At 39.3% G+C, this 18,540-nt stretch overlaps 1 protein-coding gene and 1 pseudogene across 1 annotated transcript in view; both read left to right on the forward strand.

Moving 5' to 3' along the window:
- The window catches only part of Usp31 (ubiquitin specific peptidase 31), a 62,750-nt gene that overhangs the window by 23,299 nt on the left and 20,911 nt on the right, over positions 1–18,540 (forward strand). The window contains exons 2-11 of the mRNA XM_041666175.1: positions 2,086–2,223; positions 3,156–3,244; positions 3,340–3,432; positions 4,166–4,301; positions 6,811–6,955; positions 9,562–9,739; positions 12,628–12,739; positions 13,181–13,275; positions 15,329–15,406; positions 16,223–16,352. Of these exons, the coding sequence (XP_041522109.1) occupies positions 2,086–2,223; positions 3,156–3,244; positions 3,340–3,432; positions 4,166–4,301; positions 6,811–6,955; positions 9,562–9,739; positions 12,628–12,739; positions 13,181–13,275; positions 15,329–15,406; positions 16,223–16,352 (1,194 nt within the window). The remainder of the gene's footprint in view (positions 1–2,085; positions 2,224–3,155; positions 3,245–3,339; positions 3,433–4,165; positions 4,302–6,810; positions 6,956–9,561; positions 9,740–12,627; positions 12,740–13,180; positions 13,276–15,328; positions 15,407–16,222; positions 16,353–18,540) is intronic.
- LOC121457481 lies at positions 6,380–6,633 on the forward strand (annotated as a pseudogene).

Genomic DNA, 18,540 nt, shown 5'->3' on the forward strand with positions numbered 1-18,540 from the left:
CCAGTGAAGAAGTAGAAATAAAGACCAAGGAAAAAGTGGCCTCTGATGGGAGAAGTTGGGTATTGTAGTGAAGGCAGTTCTGTATCTGTCCCACCCTGCATATTGTTTCTGGATGACATCCACATTGTATTTCTCTAGCTGTGTTTGTTATCAGGTCCTCCCTCTACTCTACTACTTTTTGAGACAGGTCAGTCTCTGTATCCAGGCTGTCCTTGAATTCATACAGTAATCCTCTTGTCCCAGACTCCTAAGTGCTTGCATATTAGATGTGAGCCACTATGCCTGACTCCACTCACTTGTTTGTTGGTGTCACATGTATTATTTCTAATGTCTCTTCGACTCTTCATCCCAAACCGAATCTTAAGATATTTTATAAATCAATTTTTTGCTTGTTATTTACATGTAATTAGTCATTAAGCTGTGACAGTTCTTCACAATCTAATTACAATTTCTTTCTTTTTTGGTCTTTTATTATTTTTCTTAATTGGAACTATAGCAGGCAGTTTGTGATTCTCTCTGTGTGTATGTGCACCTGCATGACGTGTGTGGGGACGTGCACACACCCTGACACCTGTGTGAAAGTCAGAGGACAGCTCTGTTTCTACAAACCCTTCCATGGCAAATGACTGCTAAACTGTCTCTTTGGCCCCATTCGTAGTTGGTTGGTTTGCTTTGTCATTCTCTACCTTTTATAATACTGGTAGATCATTTCCTTCATGAAACTCTTCATTTGGTTCTTTGAGCTCTGTGCTGTTGGCCACAGCCCTTTTTTTTTTTTTTTAATTCATCTCCTTTGATGTCTTCCCAAGCCTAGATGTGTCTTTTGGGTTTTCACCTCAATGTCTTGTGACATCACTGGGCAACCTCAGGGGTATATGTGATTATAGTCACTCATCTGTTGACTTCTGCATCCCTGTCTTTATTGTAAACTCTGTACTGAGCCTAGAAGTGTATTTTCTCAGTTGTCTGCCCTCTTCTCCTCTTAGAGTCTCTATGGAGTATCAGCCATAGTGGATTTCAAAGAGAGCTCATCACTCTCTTTCTCTTTTTGCGTTTTATCTTAATGTAGTCAAAAGCTACCATCAGAGAAGACATGGGTGAGATAGAGGTTTAATACCTAAATTGAATCACAAATTCTATTGATTCTGCCACATTTCTAAATCTCTTGCAAATTTGCTGTCTTGTGTGTCTTCACGGCGTTGCCTTAGACCTTTGTTGTTTCTTCCCTCATTTTGTTTCATAACTGCTTTGTCACTGTGCACCCTCCCCCTGCTCTAAATGAAATACTCATAGCCAAAGTTAGAGTGCTTATTTGTTTCACTTATATGTAAAATGTTTTGCACACATTCTTTTCTAATAACAGGTCATTATACTTCCTTTTACTTTGGAATAGTTGTATCCAGCTTCTCTTCTCAGCACATGGTCCTAGCCAGTTCACTTTAGAACCATTTCCTGGTTTCCTGTGCCATCTTAGGTTTGCTTTTAAAATCCTTCCTGAGCTAATCTGGTCTTTACTCATTCCTCTTGATCTGTCTTGCAGACTTGCTCTTTCAGGTCTATTGAATTTCTTGGTCTTTTTTGAAGGCGTCATCCTTTCTTATTTTTGTGTGTGTGTGTGTTTAAACATGTTGCTGCCTCCACTTTGATCCCTGCCTTTGCCCCTTCAAGGCTTAAGTGACATCTCCAGAGATGTCATCCCTGTCCATCAACTCTTTCACTATCGTGTGTTCTACTCCCATGACATGCTGTTTATACCCTTGCTCTATTAACAGAAAATATGTTCCTAAACTTAATTCTTGGGATAATTTTAGAATTATAGAAACAACAACAGAAGTAGCATGAGTCCTTTCAAAGTCTACACTAGTTTCCTTGTCATTAGCATGCCAGGTCAATGTCATAAGTGAGAAGTTAACATTAGTACCTTGCTGTTGACTGAATTTCATGCATCAGGATATTTCTCTGGTTTTGTTTGTTTTTCTCTGGTCTTTTTGAGACACGCTTAAGATTGCATATCCCTATTTATGATAGTTTGTCTTCAGAGCCAGGAACTCAGAACTGCTTGTGCTGATTTATTTCCTTGCATAGAGTATCGTATCAAAGAATGCTCTGCAGTATCGAGGAAATTCCCAGCATGATGCCCAGGAGTTTCTGCTATGGCTTTTGGATCGAGTTCATGAAGACCTCAATCATGCTGTAAAGCAGAGTGGCCAGCCTCCTCTGAAGGTGAGTGCATGTACACTCGCTCCTCGTACAGTCTGGGAGTGGGGGAAAAGGCTAAGGAGAGGGAAGTCTTCTCGCAAACGTCTGTTAAGTTCTTGTTGCATTAAGTAGAGTGACTGACTAGCTGTGGGTGAGTGTAAAACTAAGTGGGCATTTCATGGATATTTTACCTGCTTATTGTGCTGCCAGTGTAAAGTAAAAGACAACTGTACCTAAGGACTTCATAGTCTGATGAAGAGGACCAGATGCTTTCTATTCTAGTAAGACACATACTGTATAGATCAATAGAATAAGTACACAGTCAAAAAGGAAATGTATGAATACCTCTGCTGTTAGACTTGGATTTGAGCATAGGAACTGAGTCCGGAAGGGTTTTACTAAAAAACATAGCAGTTCACATATATAGCTTTTCCACGTGCAGCCTTAATATTATAGAGTAGGAAGAGTACTTCTGTGGAGCTTTTGAAGTGTGTGACAAGTCTGTTCTGTATTTAAAAATTTCTGGTTTTAGAAAGTTAGTGGATTATTCTGACTTAAGGTCCTTTTGTTCCTGAACACTGTACTTTCATAACTGTGTCTACATGGTTGACTCTGTTACCATATTAAGACATCCTAAAAGCCGGACACTATTTTACTTGCCCTAACATTCTGTATAATGTTCTCTAAATGTGGTAGCAGATGCTTCGTAGCTAGGGACATGAAAAGGTTAAATAAACCATGAAGCAGACTGTGATAAAGCATCAAGATGAAGATTGGAACTTTCTAGGGAGGAGAGCTGGCCAGTCTTCCAGCAGGCTAGAGAAGTGCAGTTGTCTGTGCGAGGGAATGAGTGCATGTGACCTGCAGGCCGTGTGCAGTGTACAGAAGCGTCAGGGGTCCATTTACAGCTTATAAAGGAAGTTGAGTATTTGTGTTTTTTCTTTTCTTTTTTTTAGCCACCATCAGAGACTGATATGATGCCTGAGGGACCATCTTTTCCTGTGTGTAGCACTTTTGTACAAGAACTTTTTCAAGCCCAGTACAGGTAGGAGCAAATATATGTTTGTTACCTCTTGTTTTGTCTGCTTGATGTAGTTCTGTGTGACCTTATGTGAATGTTTTACATTTTTGTTTTCAAAGATCTTCTTTGACATGTCCTCATTGTCAGAAACAGAGCAACACTTTTGACCCTTTCCTGTGCATTTCTTTGCCAATTCCACTACCCCACACAAGGTAAGAATGTATCTATAAAACTAACAGTCTGCTGTGATGGGGCACTTCTCTGTAGCCCCCTGTGAAGGCCTTTTCCTTAATTTAAGTAATAGGCTTAATGGTAATGAACACAAGCCTTGGTACATTCTTGACACTAAGTGCCTGTCTGAGTGTACAGGCTGAGCAGGCACATGATACAGGAAAGCCCATTTTTTCCCCCACTAATCCTAGGTTCTCTGGAGACCCTTCTTGTACTTATTTCAGACTTTCAGAATTTCCAGAAATTAGACTGTTTTGAAGAAAAAGATAGAACCAATTATGAATATGTTTCTTGAAAAATATTTTTATGAAGATTGCTTTTTCAAAGATCTTTTGACTTGTTTGGTAGTTTCTAGTTAGGTCTAATGAAACTTTTCCCATTTGGCTTCTAAATAAAGGGGGCGTTAGCTCAGTTTCTTTTGTTTTTAGATAGAGGCTCATGTATCACAGGCTGGCCTCAAACTTGTGAGCTGAGAATGGCCTTAAACTCCCACTCTCTTGTCTTTAGGTTCTAAGTGCTGCAGTGGCAGGCATATGTCCCTATTTCTGGTTTACGTCATACTGGGGGCATGCAGGACTATTCATGCTAGGCACCTGAGCTGTCTCAGGCCTCATTTTAGTTTTCGTGTTGATTTCAGGTTAGGTTTCTTTCACTTTTTCTGTATTTTAGCTAAAATAAATGACTAATGAGAAGATCTGACTTTGATCTGCACAGGCCTCTCTATGTCACTGTAGTGTATCAAGGGAAATGTTCCCACTGCATGAGGATTGGTGTGGCTGTGCCTCTGTCTGGGACTGTTGCCAGACTTCGGGAAGCTGTGTCTATGGAGACAAAGATCCCCACTGATCAGGTAATAATCTGCCAAGACCAAGTATACATGAGACACTATACTGTTGGTTTCTCCTTATCTGGATTTTTTTCAATTTTCTGCCAAACATGTTAGAAATTTAATATTGTGGGGAGGATGGCTGGATGGGGGAAAATCCAGACTCAAAGAATACAGTGTATGGAAAACCTTCGCCTGCTTCAATTAATCGTATATATGAAAGGAAAACTTTTGTGCAAGACCTTGTGGCTTTCTTTGTAAAGTGTAATTACTTAATCTTTCACAGTACTGTGGGATTTGACAGAGAGGTTTCTCTGTCATGGTGGTGAGAATGGGCATCCTGCTAGTATGATGTTCTATATATAGTTATGTTCATTGTGCTGCTTTCCAGCCCCTGTTGTGGCACTGGGGTTTGAACCCAGGGCCTTACTACTGCTAGGAAGTGCTCTATATCTGAGTTGTACCTGCCACTCTGTTTTGTTTCCTTACAAAGTCTTTTGTTTAGATAGGGAAAAGTTGGGTTTCCCTTTTTGGGGGATGGGGAAGGGGAACACATCTTTGATAAGTAGTTACGTTTAAACTGAACAAGAAAATTATTTTGGCTTGTTGGGGACTTAACATATTTTACACACAGTTTATATTGGAAAAACATTATGGGGAAACATTCTTTAGGATTTATAAGGAAGGATGACTTACTGGTGAAACAGCTTTTCCCTGGATAGCTTTTGCAAGCTTCTATATAATCACTTGGATAATAATAAAGGTATTTTGTTTTTTGGCCTCATTTGGCCCCATTTGGGCAAACTCACTTAAAGCAGTGTTGCCTTAGTATAGCATTTCTCTTCTAGTTTCATAGGCTGAATACTGGCACGATGATGAAATGTTGGCATTTTCTTTACTTTAAATTGCTGCTTGATCCTTTTTCCTCTTCAGGGAGAGGAAGGCAGAAAGAAGAGAGGTCTTGGTTTCTAAGGCAAATGCGGCTGTGTCTGTAGAGCCTCAGTGCTGTCTCATTCTTTTCACATGTGGTATAAATTGGTGATATAATTACGAGTTTGCTTTAGCCCTCGGCTTTCTGGAGAGGTGGATTATACTTCTATTCTCACCAGGAGAAAAGCGGCATAAACATAACATTCCTTAGAAGGAAATGTGCAAAGAGAATTTTTCTTTTTCTTTTTTTTTCTGGGTCATTTGTAAAACAGCCCTCCAGCCTTTTCACCTCAGAGCTCTTGAATGCCAGGACTCTTGAGGTGGTGATGGGGAGGGGCACTGGCAGTTGGTGCCCAGTGGTGCCTCTTCATTCTGTTGAAGAAGGCCCTGTTCAAGAACACAGAGCTGGTTGATGGCAGACTAGACCTCGAACCTTCTCTTGCTCTGCCCAGTCTAGTACTTTTGCATTGGCCAGTACTGCTGAACATGCAGCATAAGCTTTAAATGTAGCCATTGTTTTCATCCATGTCTTTTGTTTTTCTATTTTTTTGTTAAAATATAACTTTGAAATTAAATGTATCTTAAGTGTCAGTGCTAAGAAGGTCACTAGCTTTAGTGCTGTGCTAGATAGAATTTTTTAGATTTTTTTTCTGGGATTATTCTATAATCTTTTCTAAAATAGAGTTATTACACATCATTCTTAGCTGTTTTTTTGGCTTCATGATGCAGATATATGCAGGTCATCTTTTCTAGTAGCTTTCTTAGTCAGCAGGGCTACATTAAACTAGTTGCTATCGTTGGGCATTCGAGTTGATTGTATGTGTTCCAATATAGATAGCCATGATCATTTGACTTTTTTTTTAATCTGAAAAGAGGAGGATTTAATGATATGAAAGAATGTCTTAGATTCAGATGTAGTCTGTCTTCTCCATGAGACTGAAAACATGCAAAACCGTAGGCAGGTCTCTATTTCTTTTTTCCTCCTGTGAAACAGAGGAATGAGTGTAATTTGTCTCCAAACTTGGAGGAACTCTGGATTGATGCCACAGAGTTCTGGATTCAGAGTGTATTGCTACACAGTCATAGAGGCCATTATACTTCTGAGAGTCTCTCTTTGCCAGCAAATAATGTGGTCTTAGCCTTTCCGGCGGTGATGACCTCCCTATGAGAACATGCCTCTCACAAAGGGTCTCTTTTATCCCTCTCCAGAGGAGGAAAAGAGGAAATACAAGAAAAAGCACCTGGTACAGAGCCCCAATTCCTACTTTATGGATGTGAAGTGCCCAGGATGCTATAGAATCACCACGGTCTTTAGCCATGCACAGATGGTAGTCTTGTGTGTCGGTGCTCCACCGTCCTCTGTCAGCCTACAGACAGAAAAGCAAGACTGACAGAAGGATGCTCCTTCAGGAGGAAGCAGCACTGAAAAGCACCGGATTCGAGATGAGTGGGAACCACCCCAATAAACACATTTTGGATAAAAATAAAAAATGTGGTCTTAGAAGACATCCAGTAACCCCCAGGAAGGTCAGGGTAGGATTGGAAGATCATTTTGTATTGAATTTCTAGTTACCTAACTGTTCACATTTTCCCTATCTTTTAGATTGTGCTAACTGAAATGTACTATGATGGGTTCCATCGTTCCTTCAGTGACACAGATGACCTGGAGACGGTTCATGAAAGTGATTGCATTTTTGCCTTTGAGACTCCAGAAATATTTAGACCTGAAGGAATTCTCAGTCAAAGAGGTAAATGATCATGTCTCTATAATCCACTTGAGTTTGCAGATTTGACCACTGTGGACATTGAAGTACTGTATGATAGTATACAATTTTAAAAATTGTGACTAAGTGTATATACTGTTGTGTTTTTAGATTTTTATTCTCTTTTGTTTGTTTTTCTTGTTTTTAATAAAATCTCTATTTCTTTTATTACTAGTAGTGATCCTTTTGAACCCCACATGTGATTCCTATGTATTGAACATCTGCCCCTTCACATGCCTATTATTTCTTACATGCTTTTACATTGCCTGAAGGTCCACCTCACCAGCTCTTCTCCCTATTTTCTACACATTTGCTTTAAGCTACTTGAGTTCTCTAGTTTTGATGTATGTGTTTAATCTCTGTCCTATTCCTTTTTCTTTACTCTTGAAAAATTTTAAGCACACTATAAAGACATCCTTCCCCAAGTTACTCAGCAAGGCTGATTTCTTTTTCTTTTTTTAAAATGTTAGCAACAACTTTTTATTTGGGTTCTTCTATTTCTAACATGAATTTTCACTTTGATCCTTCAATGCCCTTCCTCCCATTCAGTCAGGTGGATTTTTTTCTTTTTACACTGTTACCTCTAGTAAATCACTGTTCCCGTATTTTATTCCCCTTTTGTTATTTTTCTGTATCTATCTCATTGCAACAGGAATTTTTGTTTCTGTGCTCAATGATAAATAAAAATACAAATTTAAGACAAAGACAGTAGAAGAGAGAAATCTCAAAACTAATCCTTTAAAAGAAAAAAAAAGGTATAACTGAAAGAATAGTCCCTACTTCTTTTGTAACTAAATAAAAAATACATTTGTACAGAGTCAGATACCAACAAGATAGACAGACAAATAACTGAGTCCGAGTGTCCCCAGTGACTGCTTCCTCTAGTGAAGCCTTATTTCCTTAGTTTGCCCTGCTTCTTATAGCGTTTTTAGCTGGGAACCAAGACCTGAAGTAGATGGACCTGCAAAGGACATGTTGGCTAACTCTGGATTACAGAGTTCCAGTTATTGTGTCTGCTCATCTGGCATGAGTCTATGGAAACGATCTGTTTCCTCTGTCTCTCACTATACTGGCATTCTTTGGAGTGCTGGCCATGTGATGGTTTATCTTTTTATACCTAGCAGTTTCTATATGCAGCAAGAGCCCAGCTAGTGATTTTTAGCTGGAACATCCCCCAGTTCCGTCCCTGTTCCTTGACTGCTTTCGGTTTATCTTATCATTGAGTTCCTGTACATTAATGAATCTCATACTCTGTCTAGAACATGCCTCTGTTGAAGGGTGCACCACTTTCAAACATTTGTTAGACTATGATGTAGAGACATTATGAGTGCTCAGTAGCAACATGTGAGAATGTTCCTCACTCTGGGAGTGACAGCTGTGAATTAGAGAGGTCAAATCACTGGCCCCAGGGCCCATCTGTTAGGAAACACAGGGCTGTGTTTGAAGAGCGATCTTCGCAGCAGTTGAACAGCGTCCCCTTATCTCACTAGAAATCCTGATCACTTCATACATTTACCTTTGCCAGGAATGAGGTAATTTGTTGTTTCAGATTTGGTTTCTGTTATCTTTATTTTTCCACATCACAGTTTAAAATGAATATAAAGTGATATCTACTCTTGTTTCTTTGGGATTTCTTTATGGTATTTATGCCTAAAATGTATTCTTTCTTTTAGTAGCTTGATTAAAGTTCAGGTTTTTAATTTCTAGTGATTTTTTTACATATTTAATTATCTGGAGTTTATTTTGATATTACCTATGTACTTGTCATTCAAATTATTATAATGCTGCTGCATCTTAACAGCAGCTATGGGATTGCTGGCTACTTAGCATACTGCCAGAACTGTGCTGTGAATGCTTTTCTATAAACTTTTCTATTTTCTTCTTCTAGTGTTATATTGTTGGTAGTGTTGGCAGAAAGGTCTGTTCCTCTTATGAGCGTACATTTCACTAAGTGACATCCTTTTGAAAGAGTAAAGGGATTAACAGGTATTGCCATTAATTAGCTACAGAGTCTTGTTATAGGTCTTGAATAGCTGGATGCATGGCCCTGAATAACAGGAAGCTCTGCTGTAGAACACTGAAGATTTGTGCTGTCTGTCAGGCATTTGTGTTCTTGCTAATATGGGTTGATCTGTTCTAGTTATGTTCTCACCACAGTTCTGGATTAGTAAGTGCAGCTTTATCTCGTTGTGATAATCAGGGACAAGAAACTGCTAGTGAAACCTTGTAGATGATTCTAAATGTTATCTACATTGCTTTTGGAATGCATTTGACTGGTTACTGGACCTAACTTCGAGTTATATTTGTGGGTTATTCCAGTAAACTTGTGCTTCAGAACTTTCTGACTTTGACTTGTGGAAAATTCCAATTTTAAAGGTAGGGAAGCCTACTTTAAAGGAAACGATGAATGCTGACACCTAGCCTGATGGCTAGATGAGTAATGTCATAGTAGAGTGTTTGTCCCTATTTTTGATTGTGGTTTAAATTATAAAATGACAGTTTCTTATTATTTCTATTTCTATTTTTTCTTGTAATGAATAAATGAAAAGAATCTTGAAGAGATAAGTTGAACTGTTTTTATTCTGTTTCAGGCATTCACTTAAATAACAATTTAAACCACTTGAAATTTGGCTTGGATCATCACAGACTATCTTCCCCACCATCAACAGCAGCAAAACAAGGGAAAGTGGACTTGCCCACCAGAGTGGCAAACGACAAGATTGTTCTGCTTGTGTGTAACCGGGCCTGTACGGGGCAGCAAGGGAAAAGGTAAAAACCAGACTATTTCCTAACAAATACTGACTTTTTTGAGGCTATATGCTTTAAAATCTTTTGAAAGGAGGGATGAAAAAAAATCTACTTTTAGTGGGAGTTTTGTTTTGGTTTTGAGATAGGGTCCCCGGCTACCCGTGAACTCCTGATGCTCTAGCAGCTCCCAAGTGCCATTATGCCTAGCTGCAGTTAATTTTCTATTCTGTTATTCAGAAGGAATCTTTGTATAAGTTGGTTTAGTTTGTTGTATTAGGAAGGGAAAAGATATAAAATTAGTGTGTTAGTATTTGAAAGGTGCTTATTTTAAAGCTTACTTAAGCTGGGCTGTGGTGGCCCAGCACTTGGGAGGCAGAGGCAGGTGGATCTCTGTGAATTTGAGGTCAGCCTGGTCTACAGAGCAAGCTCCAGTATAGCTAGGGCTACACAAAGAAACCTTATCTTGGGGAAAAAAAGAAAGGAAGAAAGAAAGGATGGAAGGAAGAAAGAAAAGAAAAAAGTTTGCTTAGATTTTGAGAGCTTATGTCCTGTGTGTATTAGGCTTTTCTTAGAATTCTGAACCTGTATCTTAAAACATAAAAAGGTTTTAACATATCTCTTTGGATGATACATGTTCCTTAGACTTATGTCCCAAATTGAACTCATTATCTTTCTCTTCCAATATTTCCTGTTTTCGCAGATGGCACCATTCATTATTCATTCAGCATTCTAAGTCAGAAATACGGGAGTCAAAAATCTCTCAAATTTCTCTGATGCCCTCTGTAAGAATTTATGGGAACCATAGAATATCTTCAAAGTAGCTTTATCACAGAAGTGTCTCCTGAATGGGAACAGCAGATGAATATGTTTCAGAAAGACTCAAAGGGTTTTTTGTTTTGTTTTGTTTGTCTGTTTTTACTAGTCAGGATAGTCATTATTTCAGCCTTTTAAAATTTTACTTTGAAATAAGTTCCTTGGGTGGTAACATAAACATAAAAATGTCACATGTATTAATGATATTAACAAGAATGGTGATACTCACAGTGTTCAGGCATTGTTCTAAACCCTGGGAATGTAGAGGTTCCCTTTTCTCATGAAGCTGACATCCGAGATAGGTCAACCAAAACCTAGTAAACACTTTTAACCTCAGGTAGTTGTCACCATGTTGAAGACACTGACACAGGTTAAAATGGTAGTGTGTGTGAAGGAGAGGCCCTGGGTCTACATTAGAACCAGAGCACAGGAAGGAATATGTCCCAAGGAGAAGGAGTGAGCTGTGGGAACATCTGGGGAGAGGTCCCATGTAGAGGGGGCCCCAATGCAGACTAGGAGTGTGACATGTTTAAGATAATAAATGGAAAGGAGCTTGTAGTATTTTTATGGAATTGAGACCTATAAAATCCCCTTTGTGGTACCAGGCTCTTAGAGTGGAATCATTGTCTTGTGATAGGAAGCTGTTTCATCCACGGAGACTTTCAGGCAAATAGCTTCAGTGTTACTGTTGTGAATAAGTCACTAGATGGCCTTTACGAATGATTTTCTTTTACCACTCGGCATCCACCCAAGTCTTCACAGAGTTCATCTTTTAGTTAGATTTGTCATTCATGCTGTGACTGATTCATCCAGCAGCTTCTGTTTTATGTTCATTGGTTGTTTAGGCTGCTAAGGTGAGTACATTTCTCTCTAGCCATCAGTCTGTTAGTAAAGTGTCTAAATAGCGGTTTCTATTGCTGTGGTAAAACACCAGGACCATGAACAACTTGGTGAGGAAAGGGTCTCTTTTATCATACAGCTCCAAGGTTACACTTCATCTATGTGGGAAGTCAGGGCAAGAACCTGGAGACAGGATCTGGAACGGAAATTGTGAAGGAATGCTGCTTACTGACTTGTTCACCATAGTTTTCTGAGCCTGCCTTCTTATGGCATCTATCTAGGACCACCAGGTCAAGACCACAGTGATCTGGGCCTTCCTACATCAGTCTTTAATCAAGAAAATGCTTCACAGACCAATATGATGGGGCATTTTCTCAGTTGGCATTCCTTCTTCCAAAAAGAATCTAGTTTGTATCAAGTTGATATAAACCTAGCCAGCACATGAGGATGGAAAGTCAGGCAGTGTTTATAACCCAGTGGCTAGTGCTGTGGTTTGTGGGGAATGAGGGTATCATACAGATGGGCAGCAGAGAACATAGGAGGATGGAGAGGGTATTCTGTGCTGAGGGAGTGTGGTCTGCATCTGGGTGTATAGAGATGGAGACATTCAGGGATCAATCAAAACATAGACTTTAACAACTAGGTCATGAATTGAAGCTGAGGCCAGAACAATGGTCCTCAACTTTAACTGTGTATTGGAACTACCTGAGGTGTATTCAGAAAAGCCTCAGTTCTAGATCACATTCCAGACTGACTTCATTAGAATCTCTAGAGCTGGCTTGAGCAACAGAGATTTTTGATGCTCCTTTGGTGACTTCAGATGTAGCTAAGACTGAGAACTATAGTATTGTCTCTTATTTTATGTGGTATAGGAACCTGGCAGAGCCCAGCTGACTTCTGCCCTAGTTAGGAAGTGACATCAGGTGTCGCTTGATAGTGCCTATCTTGTCAGTACCAGGATGTGGCTACCTGCTTCTTAGACCTTCTAGCCTTGCATGTTCCTGACACTTTTTTGATGTACATGATTGGTCATGTTCACAGTCTCTGCCCCCTTACTGCTTAACTGTGCTTCACAGAAGCCATTTCTTCACCTGAGAGATCTAAGCAGTTCTTCTGACCTTGTCTTCTGTGAGAGTACCATTATTAGTTTTTGTTTTGTTTGAGAACTGTCCTAAAACCAGTTAGACTGTGATCTAATTTAAAAAGACCAAGAATAAGGGATTGCTGTATTTTAAGGTGACCCTGTTGTTTGGTAGATTTGGACTGCCTTTTGTCCTGCACCTAGAGAAGACAGTAGCATGGGACCTTCTGCAGAAGGAGATCTTGGAGAAGATGAAGTATTTCTTGAGGCCTACTGTCAGCATCCAGGTTTGTAAGCATTTTGCTATTCCAGTAGAGCATGCTTTTTACTCAGAAGCAGCAGTCAGTACAGTGAAACTGGTTTTGTTGGGACTTAAGGCCAGTATTGTGGAAGGCCCCTTGAACTGCTGTGTATATTATATCCTGTCATGGTGCCTGTCTAGTACAGCTGGCATATGGTCAGCACGAGATGGTATAGAACTTTTATCTGTAAACTTTAAAAATTACTGTGCTAAGGTATCCATAAAAGACCATTAAATTAGTGTTCAGTGAAAGCAATGGAATATTTAAATACTTGATAAATAAGTTGCATTTGAATGCCTTGTACTTAAAGTAGAGGAGTATTTTGTAAGGTGAGCTGTTTGCTGTATCTGATATATTTTGGAAATGCCACTGTGAAACATGCTCTTGCCTAAGTCCAGCCTAATTCTCATTTGTCATTTGATATAGGTATGTCCATTCAGTTTGCGTGTGGTCAGTGTTGTGGGAATAACTTACTTGCTGCCTCAGGAAGAACAGCCCTTGTGCCACCCGACAGTAGAAAGGTAAAAGACAAACACAAAACCATTTTCAAGACTCTCACATGTGCTCATGTAACATTTGATGTAATGTCTGATGTCTGGTATAATTTCCATGTAAGTGTCTTAAGTTCTTTAAGGCCATTTAGAAGTGAAGTACTTGGCAACTTGATTTGCCATGCATTGCTGATACCCATGGGGGCCTGCCCCTTTCTGAACAGAAACAGAGGAGGGGTGGATAAGGGGGCAGAGGGAACGATTAGGAGGAGATGAGGAGGGACTGTGTGGTCAGGATGTAAAACAAACAAACAAATAATTAAAAACTAACAAGTAAACAGAAAAAAAAAAAAGAAATTAAGTTCTTGTTTTACTTTTGGCTCATACTAGGTACATTGTTGTCCTAGTCAGGGTTACTATCACTGTGAAGAAACACCATGACCAAAAGCAAGTCTGGCGAAGCTTACATTTCCACATTGCTGTTTAGTATTGATGAAAGTCAGGGCAGGAAGCTGGAGGCAGGAGCTGATGCAGAGGCCATGGAGGAGTGCTGCTTACTTGTTTGCTCTTCATAGCTTACTCAGCCTACTTTCTTAAAGAAGCCAGGACCACCTACCCAGGGTGGCCCTACCCACATTGGCAATCACTAGTTTAAGAAAATACCCTACAGGCTTGCCCACAACCCAGTCTTATAGAAGCATTTTCTTGGTTGAGGCTCCCTTTTCTCTAATGACTCTAACTTGTGACAAGTTGTCATAAAACTAGCCAGCACAGAAGTATTCTATGAGCTTTCTTCAAATTAAAGTAACTCGTGTTAGGAAGATTAAAAAAAAAAGAAAATACACATGCATGCACACATGCTCACAAACATGTGTATGCATGCATGCATGGATGAATAAATAAGTAAATGATAAACAAATTACACTCTCATTCACAAAGATTGAAGTGTTCCAGGCTAATGGTCTGGTTGTGCCCTGGTCATTGCCCTTACCTGGTAACTTGTGATCTAGAAGGTAAAGTCTGTATCCCGTAGTTTGAACTCTCTACTTCTCTTTGGTCAGGTCTTTTTGCTAACCCTCTCCCAACTACCCCAAACCTGCCTTTGTCTTCATTGTACTGATGATTATTTGAACATATGACATTGTCCATAATTCCTTTACTGTGAAAACATTTATTGTTCCTCCTCCTCTGATGGGATTAGTTGTTCTACTTTTCTACTCCTGTGATTTAATACATGATGTTCTATTATCTGCTGTACTAGGAGGTATATGTATATAGACTGTCCATATGTGGCTACGTAAATATGAAAAGTTGCATTATTTTTATTGTAATGATTTTTTTCAACACATACTTTTTAAAAAAACACAAGCTAGTCATGGTAGTGCATACCTATAATTCCAGTACAGGAAGAATCAGGATTTGAAGGCTGTCCTTGGCTATATGGTAAATTTGAGACATGGGGTATATGAGACAATGTCTCACTTCCCCCACTACCATTTTTTTTTTAAACAACATTGTCTTGTTTGAAATGTCACTATTTGATTGACATGAAAGTAACTAATCTAAAAATATTTCACAGCATACAAAAGATAAAAGTGTAGTAATATTAGCCATTAGTGATGAGTGTCTCAAAAAATGGTGATGACCAGTGAATTGGCTGGTTTGTATTTATGGAGGAGGAAGGTAACAGGGGAGTTGACATGGACATAAGGTAGGCATAGTGGGGTGGACTTGGGCAAGTGTGAGAGCAGACTGTTCCCAGGAAACTGAGTCTAGTCTCTGTGTGCGTGAGACAATGGGCAAAAGTTGGAAAGATAATAAATAATATCTAAGAGTGTGCAAGCAAACTTACGGGATGATGCTAAATTTCTCCCACTCTTATTTCTATATTGAATGTTTTAATTTAAGGATTTTCCATTCTGCTTGTAAACTAGGTACAAAATCAGAGGCTACCTTGGTCTCATTTTCTGATGAAGAACTATTAAGATTTTCTATAATGACTATATTCTAGATAGAACAGAATGACATTTAAGTGAAATCTTTCTGTTAGAAAATAATATGTGGCTCTGCTCTCATTCTTTAGGGCCTTAAAGTCCTGTGGACCAGGTGGCACCGCTCATGTGAAACTGGTTGTAGAATGGGACAAGGAGACAAAAGATTTGTGAGTCTTTTTTTTTTATTACCATTTTGGCAGCACACAGATCTTTCAGTTTAGCTGTAACATGCAAGTCTTAGCATTAAATGAGTATTTTATGTGTGTTTTAACCCTTTATTAAAGCACTTTTTTTTCTTTTCCTGACTTCTTTCCAAGGCTCAAAATTGTAGAAAATTTTCTTGCTGCTGAGGGAAAAGCCATATGTTCATTAATTGCTGTGTGTGTTGATTTACTAGGATTTTATTTTTTTTTTGTTTGTTGTTGTTACAGGATCATTAGCTCTTGTAGGCTTATAGCAGACAGGATCAGATATGTTTAGGATTGTACAGCTGTAGACTAGTAAGCTTGTGTCAAATGCATGTCCTTAGATACCTTAGACAAGAATGAATGATTTAAGCAGCATGGACAGAGAGAGCGAGCAAGCTCTGGTTAAGAGCACATACTGCTCTTGCAGAAGAATTAAGTTCAATTCTTACACCTGTTTCAGGAGGCTAACAATAGCCTGTAGTTCTAACTTCAGGAGAACTGACACCTCTGGCCCCCGTGGGCCCCTACACTCACGTGTGCATACCCGCATAGATACACATACATACACATAATTAAGAACAAAATATGCACAATCATGGACAGTTTAAGAAAAGCTAACTCCAAGTTAACTCTTGAAATAACTTTGCAGATGGAGTAATTTCCAAAAATATTTTGGAATGTAGGAGAGTTGAATTGCTATATTCTTATGCATTGATCTTATGGGTTATGAGTTCATAGCTATTTTGAAAAGCTCTTGTGTCTGTTTTATAAGACTGCCTATCCCCTGAATTGCAGCTTGTTTATAAACACTGAAGATGAATATATCCCTGATGCAGAGAGTGTCCGTCTGCAGAAGGAGCATCATCATCAGCCACAAACCTGCACTTTATCCCAGTGTTTTCAACTCTACACCAAAGAAGAACGGGTAAGATGCAGGTCTTCAAGATGACAGTGAGATTAGTCCTGCCCAGGAAAACATATCCCATGCCCCAGGAGTTTGCATTCCCATAGGCTCTACACATTAAGTGGACATACATATTTAGTGTTAGTCATTTTAGGGCTTTAATATGGAGTGACTTAAATTTTTGAGTATTTGGAGTGCTGTAGAAATGAGCCTTTGTAATTGTTTTTTTTTTTGGTTTTTCGAGACAGGGTTTCTCTGTGGTTTTGGAGCCTGTCCTGGAACTAGCTCTTGTAGACCAGGCTGGTCTCGAACTCACAGAGATCCGCCTGCCTCTGCCTCCCGAGTGCTGGGATTAAAGGCATGCGCCACCACCGCCCGGCCTTTGTAATTGTTTTATTTTTAATGATCAATATATATATTTTTTTGTTCATTTCAGTTTGGAAGTCTTAAGTTATTTTCCTTAGTAATGAACACTTTTCTCAACATTTTTTGTTTTATTTTTGTTTTGTTTGATGTTTTGTTTTTGGTACAAGGTTTCATAATGTAGTCCTAGATGGTCTAAAAATTGCTGTGTAGAGCAGGATGGTTTCAAAGGCACTACCTCTCCCTCTTGAGTGCTGAGGTTACAACTGTGGCCACCAACACAACCCAACTTTTCTCAATTTAGTGCACATGTCCTCTAAACAATAGGTGTCAGGACCTTTTCAAGTTTAAATCAAGTAAAATCAGATAAAATGAAAAATTAGGTTCCTTATTTGTGTAAATTCCATCTCAAGTACTCAGTAACAGTGGCTCCAGTACAGAGCAGTGCACGTATCATGTTATGTTGGATCATAGTGTGCTGGACCACTTAGCACAGTGGTTTACATATAGGGGGGATTCAGTAAATATTTAATTGTTGAATGGACAGATAGATGGATGGATAAGTTTCCTTGTTGCCCAGGCCTATGGGAAATCTTGACCAGAGGGTGTAGAATTCATCTAATCTTGCTTTTCATGATCTGTGTTAGTCTAACTTTGTGTGGCTGTGACAGAACACCTGATATACTCAAGATAATCAGCACGAGAGGGGAAGATCTGCTTTAGCTCATGGTTTCAGGCCATGGTCCTTTGCTTTATTTATTCCTGGTCTTAGGAGACAGAATATCCTGGAGATGGGAGTGCGTGGAGGAGAAGGCTGCTAGACTCATGGTTGGCAGGGAACAAGGAGAGAGAGAAGGAAGGGCCCAGGGGAAAGGTACCCCAGAGATCTACTTTGGGTGACCTTCCTCCTCCAGCCAGATCCTTCCCAAGGTTCCAGTATCTACAAAAATAGTCTAATCAGGCAGGGACCAAAAATTCAGTACATGTACCTTCGGGGAATACTTTATTAAACCATAACAGGATAATTTTGATTATTAGTTCACCTTTTGCTCCTGGACATATGGAATTAGGTACCTCAGGACCAGAAGGGACTTTAAAACTCCTTTATTCTATTTTACCTCATTTAAAGTGAATGAGTGCCTTCTGTTATGAGGAGTTTGCTACTTAAGACCTAGTGCCCAGTACCTTTCTTGATAGGTCTAATAGGGACTGAAATTAGCCTGACATAGGCCCCTTGGTCATACTGTAACAAATAGAAATTTTTTTCAAATAGTTCAAAATAATTTTCAGAATCTCATTGAGTTCTCCCCTTCAACCTGTCTGTAGCAAGTTCCTTCAAAAATAGTTTATCAAAGGACAAGTGCTTATCAATTTTTAGCTTACAAAATAGCCAGTTGGCTTTGAAGCTGGTTGATTGAAGACTCTTGGTTCACTGTCTTCTTCGCTGGGTGTTGTTAAAAGTTGACTTGAGATGTTTTTTTTAAAAACAGGACAAAGCTTAAGGGTTAGCAGTTGAACTAATGGTTGCATTTGATCTACAAAACAGCTCACTGTTTTGGATTGGGGAGTTTGTGCAGGCAAGGCATGTTGCTCTAGACTCTAGAGTCTAGAGGCTCCTTCATTTACAGGTTTATCAAGAACCTATAGTTTATTGGGTCCTAAACAAAACACTTGGATACTCAGTGACCAAGGCAATGGTTCTGCGTTGATTTTGTTCATACCCTAGAGCAGACAAACAACCATATAAGGGAAGTAAAGGTCTTAGGGTAGAAAGGAGCTTGACATAGTTGAAAACAGAAATGTAGTCAGTGTGGCAGGAGCACAAGAACTAAGGGAGAGCCGGACA

The sequence above is a fragment of the Microtus oregoni genome, unplaced genomic scaffold, assembly GCF_018167655.1.
Source record: "Microtus oregoni isolate MIOR12 unplaced genomic scaffold, Mior012 000016F_ref0000370, whole genome shotgun sequence".
In the NCBI taxonomy this organism is placed as follows: domain Eukaryota; kingdom Metazoa; phylum Chordata; class Mammalia; order Rodentia; family Cricetidae; genus Microtus; species Microtus oregoni.